We start from the raw sequence: 4,938 nt of genomic DNA, 5'->3' as shown, positions 1-4,938 counted from the left end.
GTGTGTGTGTGTGTGTGTGGTGTGTGTGGTGTGTGTGTGTGTGTGTGTGGTGTGTGTGTGTGTGTGTGTGTGTGTGTGTGTGTGTGTAGTAAAGATGCTTGGCGCTGTGCATGCTCGCAACAAACTATAGAAGGGGAGCCCAGCTTATTTACATATCAGTCACAACAGTGTGCGAGGTGAAAGGTGAACCATTCTTCTGTCTGTGTTTCTACTATTCATTGTGAACTTATCAACAACAACAAGTGTGAACAGGTAAGAATTGAAAACAATTTTTTCATAAAAATATGTACACAATTTATTCACTACTACTAATACTACTTTAACACACACACATCTATACAATTCATAACACATAAGTCGACGAATTGTATAGATATAAAAATTGTTAATGCTTAACAATTTTTATATCAGTCCAATTCCCCGACTTATGTGATACTACCATTACCAAATTTTTACAACTTTTATTGAATTCTACAATTTTTTCTGCGCTAATGCAGGAAGCAAATCATTGTGGTAAATATACCTCACACACCGATTTGCTTCCTACATTGCTAATTTTCAAAATAACACGTTGTCCAAGTTTATTGGTATGCTCCCTCGCACTGATGATGGGGTAGGGTACATCCTCTTTCAACTCTCTCAGTGGCACCCAGGGTTTGGGTGCAGGCTGATTGATGAGTTGAACAAAGTCCATCTCCCCCCTCTCATCCTCCTCCTCCTCCTCTGCCCTCTGCACTTCCTTCATCAGGGGGACAAATGATGACCCTTTCTCCTTTCTCCACTGCAGCACGTTTCTGTTGAAAAATTTTTTATTAGTGTCTTATTTGTTTGTTTCAGATTATCATCAAATCAGATTCGTCAAATCATACTAGAGAACTTGATCAATAGATTCACTACACAATCTCAAAGTGAGTAATAACTTATGTATTGCAGAATCCGCCAACACTAATATCTTGTAATTCAATTGTATCTCTAATCAGTTCAAATAATATTTCCTTGCAATCAAATAATTTATGCATGAGCGATTACTTTTAACACTAATATCTTGTAATTCAATTGTATCTCTAATCAGTTCAAATAATATTTCCTTGCTATCAAATAATTTATGCATGAGCGATTACTTTTAACAATAGTATCTTGTAACTCAATTGTATCTCTAATCACTTCAAATAATATTTCCTTGCTATCAAATAATTTATGCATGAGCGATTACTTTTAACAATAGTATCTTGTAACTCAATTGTATCTCTAATCACTTCAAATAATATTTCCTTGCTATCAAATAATTTATGCATGAGTGATTACTTTGAACAATAATATCTTGTAATTCAATTGTATCTCTTATCACTTCAAATAATATTTCCTTGCTATCAAATAATTTATGCATGAGCGATTACTTCAAACAATAATTCTATAATAAATATTGCTATCAAATAATAATAATCCAAGACTTGTATGTGTACAGATTTTTTTTTCAAATGATCGATCATTTTATATAAAATTTGTACACATACAAGTTAATAATATTAGTTGAAACTAACCTTTGTTTGTGAGAAGATTGTCTTGTCCTCATCCCTGCTAACCTCAGCCTTGTCAAACACCAACCTCCTCTTCCCCTGCTTCTGCTTCATGTTGTTGCTGCTCAGAGTTGTTAGCACCGCACGTCGCGGTGCCCAGGTAGCAGTTGGAGCCAAGTGTTGAACTGGACTGTCACCCAGCAGGATCTCCCCTGGCGATGGCGGTTCCACGGTGAGCAGAGAAGGAGCAGGTGCAGCAGCGGATGCATTGGCAGCGAGGGCAGCTTTCTGTTGCCAGTAGTTGAGGATACGCCCATGTGCTGGTGGGCTATCTGGGAGGATGAATAAGGACGAGGTTGATGATGATGACAAACTCATCTCATATGATAGTGAAGTGGAGTACGGTATGTAGTACACCCAAATATGACTCTGATGTAAATGATAATTTTGCTCGCATTACATCTGTTTACATCTCTCTCTGTTCCAGGCTCGTGCGAGTGAGAGTCACACGTGCTACAAGATGAAAAAAAATCAAATTCCTCCCCTAGGACTCAGTACGGAGCACTGCCAGCTACTATATCCTCCCACATCTTTATCAGTAGTATAAAAAGGGGGATTTGCGATTGAAATCAGCTGTTTTCTTCCCCCTCCCCTCCCCCCAAGGTCGTCTCCACCACCCCCCCGGCCTAGGCAGGGTCAGTGGGTCGGTTTGTGACGTCATCAGCTGTTCAGTGACGTCACTTGACCTCAAAATTCCCCTCCAAAAATTTCCCTCCTTTTTTCCTAACCTCAAAGACAATTTCCCCCGCCAAAAATTTCCCTCCTTTTTTCCTAACCTCAATTAGACAACATAGCCTCTGAATCTCCCGCCATGGGAATTTTCCCTCCATTTTTTCTATCCTCAAACTACTAGAAGATTTAGACAACATAACCACCAAATCTTTTTTTCCCGCCATGGGAATTTCCCTCCTTTTTTCCTAACCTCAATTAGACAACATAACATCTGAATCTCCCGCCATGGGAATTTCCCTCCATTTTTTTCCAACCTCAAACTACTAGAAGATTAGACAACATAACCACCAAATCTTTTTTTGGTGTAGTATGAAATAGGCTATTGAAATTAAATATTTAAGAAGTAGTACCAGATGTCTATTACACAGACTGCTAAGCGCGCACACAGCGCTCAGTGAGCAAGTATTGATTTCACAGACACACACAATATTGTTGTACATCTAATAGGCTATTGAAATTTAATATTAATTTTTAGCTCTCTATTGATTTCCACCTTACCCAGTAAGGTTTGTAAGTGCATAGACACTAGACCCAGAAGAAAGTATTGATTTGGTGTACTGCGGGTTGCATAATTTACCCCGCGTCTTCTCTTACCTCTGCACTTACCTTTGAAGCTATTGATTTTCTCCTTTTTTGGCTAACAAGCTGGCAGGAATGGAAGCTGAATAATTGTTGTTGGAATGAATAATTTGTTACTTTGCTTGTAGTGTTTTTTGTTTTTTCTACCCCTTCCCCCCCATTGGGGTAGGGCTTGTAAAAAAACTGTCACAAGACAAGCTTGCTATATTGATTTTCCTCTACAACTGACACAATTTTCAGTTGTGTGTTTAGTGTAGTTTGAGTAAGGAATAGAGAAGAAAGAAAGAGAGAGAGACACAGTGTGAATCAGTTATGCTTTTTTTATTAACACATTATGGTAATGAACACACAAAAACTTTTTCGATTCTCTTTTGAAATAACAAACAAGATTGAGTGTATTGTAAGAGTGTTAGTAACCAATATTAATAATTTTAATATTTATATGTGAAAGATTACTAAAAACATGTGAAACACTAGAGTGTGTTAGTGACATACAAGTCACAAATTTGATTTGACAAAAACACATACACATATTTTTTAAAGAAACACTATGATTTTCTTCTGAATAACAAACAAATATAGTGTCAGTGTTGTTAGTAACATACAACAATAAGTGAAAAGATATAAATATATATAAAAACACGAATAAACACACACACTATAGAGTCTTTATAAGGTTGAAGTTGTTGAGTATTTCACTATTTAATAATTATGTACCTTTCAAAAGAAAATGACAAGAAGTAAAATGACGCACTGTTTGACTTTACAATTGTTTCAACACATGTAAAATCAGCTTTTCGCACTGTCAGTTCAATTTCAAACCATAATCTGTTTAAATATTCATTTTGAATATGAATTTAACACAATAAGCTCCACAATTTTCTTGTTGAACACAAGCTGATACAATCGCAGAATCTGCATGTCTCATTCTCATGCACTGTTGTTCAATATTGTAACTTATTTCGGTGGAATCAACATACAACCTAATAATTTTTGATATCATCTGTAACACATCAAATAAAATTATTTGCTACTAGAAGATGTTTTTTTCTCCAAGGGTTAAGGAGAGTAGGATGTAGAGGTTGAGGTTATAGAAGACACAACAGGATCCTCATCTGTTAATAGTGGAATTTTATAGTGTCCTAAAGCTAATGTACTAATTTTATCACTACAGATATACCTTTTCTCATCCTGACAACTAAGCGCCTTCCTATTTTGTGAAATTGTCATTACTTTATGTTTTTTCGATCTAATTAAATTCTGGCTTCTGTACACCTCTCTACCTTCGAATAGGCAATTAAAATAATCTTGAAATGAAATGTATTGATTAGACTTTGGATGTTGTGCTGTTAATTTGCGTGACAATATACATCGTTTTACACCCTTGGCTTTTTTAATTAGTCCTACTCTACGTTCATTTTCTAATCTATCTTCTGTTTCTTTATCAAAATGTTGCTGCTGTAACAGAAACCGTAAACCCAGAAACTGATAAGGAGCTTTAGAAGCAAATTCATCTTTCATCTTCCCAACAACCATACGGTTATGTGTAGAATAAGCTGGGTGATCTACAGGATAATTTAACGTGTCTAGCCAATTTTTTAAATCTTCATTTGTCCTTATGTCACAATAAAAGTCCACGGTTTTAATCAGGTACATCAGACTATCCGTGTCTTGATAGAGGAGTTTGGCACAGGGACCATATATCTTTCTAATTACATCATAATGGAATGAATACATTACTATTTTACTCAAATCTAAAATCGAAAAACCAATGTAAATAGGGTTGTTTAGCAAAATATTTTCTTTGTGTAGAGTTATACCACATATGTTCTTCCCAAAAATCAAACGATCTTTGAACGAGGGACGAGCTATATATTTCAATAGCGATTTCTCGTTATTAATCAACTTTAAATCCATTTGTTTCCATAAATTCATACACGATTTACCGAAAATCACATTGTTGAGTAATTTGTTGAAATCTTTTTGAAATTTATTCTTAGACTGTTGTCTTAGCTGTGTGTTCAAACTTATGTATGGTTCTAGAAATTTG

General features: G+C 35.7%; 1 protein-coding gene across 1 annotated transcript; it reads right to left on the bottom strand.

Annotated features, from left to right (window-relative positions):
• Positions 1-329: 329 nt before the first annotated feature.
• On the bottom strand, positions 330-2,095 carry LOC120352384. Its single transcript, XM_039432619.1, has 2 exons — positions 1,542-2,095; positions 330-794 (listed from the first exon to the last, which is right to left on the bottom strand). The coding sequence occupies exons 1-2, from the start codon at positions 1,893-1,895 to the stop codon at positions 705-707; spliced, it is 444 nt and encodes a 147-aa protein (XP_039288553.1). The 5' UTR covers positions 1,896-2,095; the 3' UTR covers positions 330-704.
• Between the last annotated feature and the right edge of the window lie 2,843 nt (positions 2,096-4,938).

This window comes from Nilaparvata lugens, chromosome 7, assembly GCF_014356525.2.
Source record: "Nilaparvata lugens isolate BPH chromosome 7, ASM1435652v1, whole genome shotgun sequence".
NCBI lineage: Eukaryota > Metazoa > Arthropoda > Insecta > Hemiptera > Delphacidae > Nilaparvata > Nilaparvata lugens.
Note: the sequence above shows the minus strand (reverse complement) of the source record. Positions and strands in the feature narration are given on the sequence as shown.

Bases quoted from the DNA above. Each gene is read 5' to 3' on its own strand.
- LOC120352384 (XM_039432619.1), bottom strand. From the start codon at position 1,895: ATGAGTTTGTCATCATCATCAACCTCGTCCTTATTCATCCTCCCAGAT. The intron at 795-1,541 runs GTTAGTTTCAAC...ATTTTTCAACAG, and splicing joins CAATCTTCTCACAAACAAAG to AAACGTGCTGCAGTGGAGAA.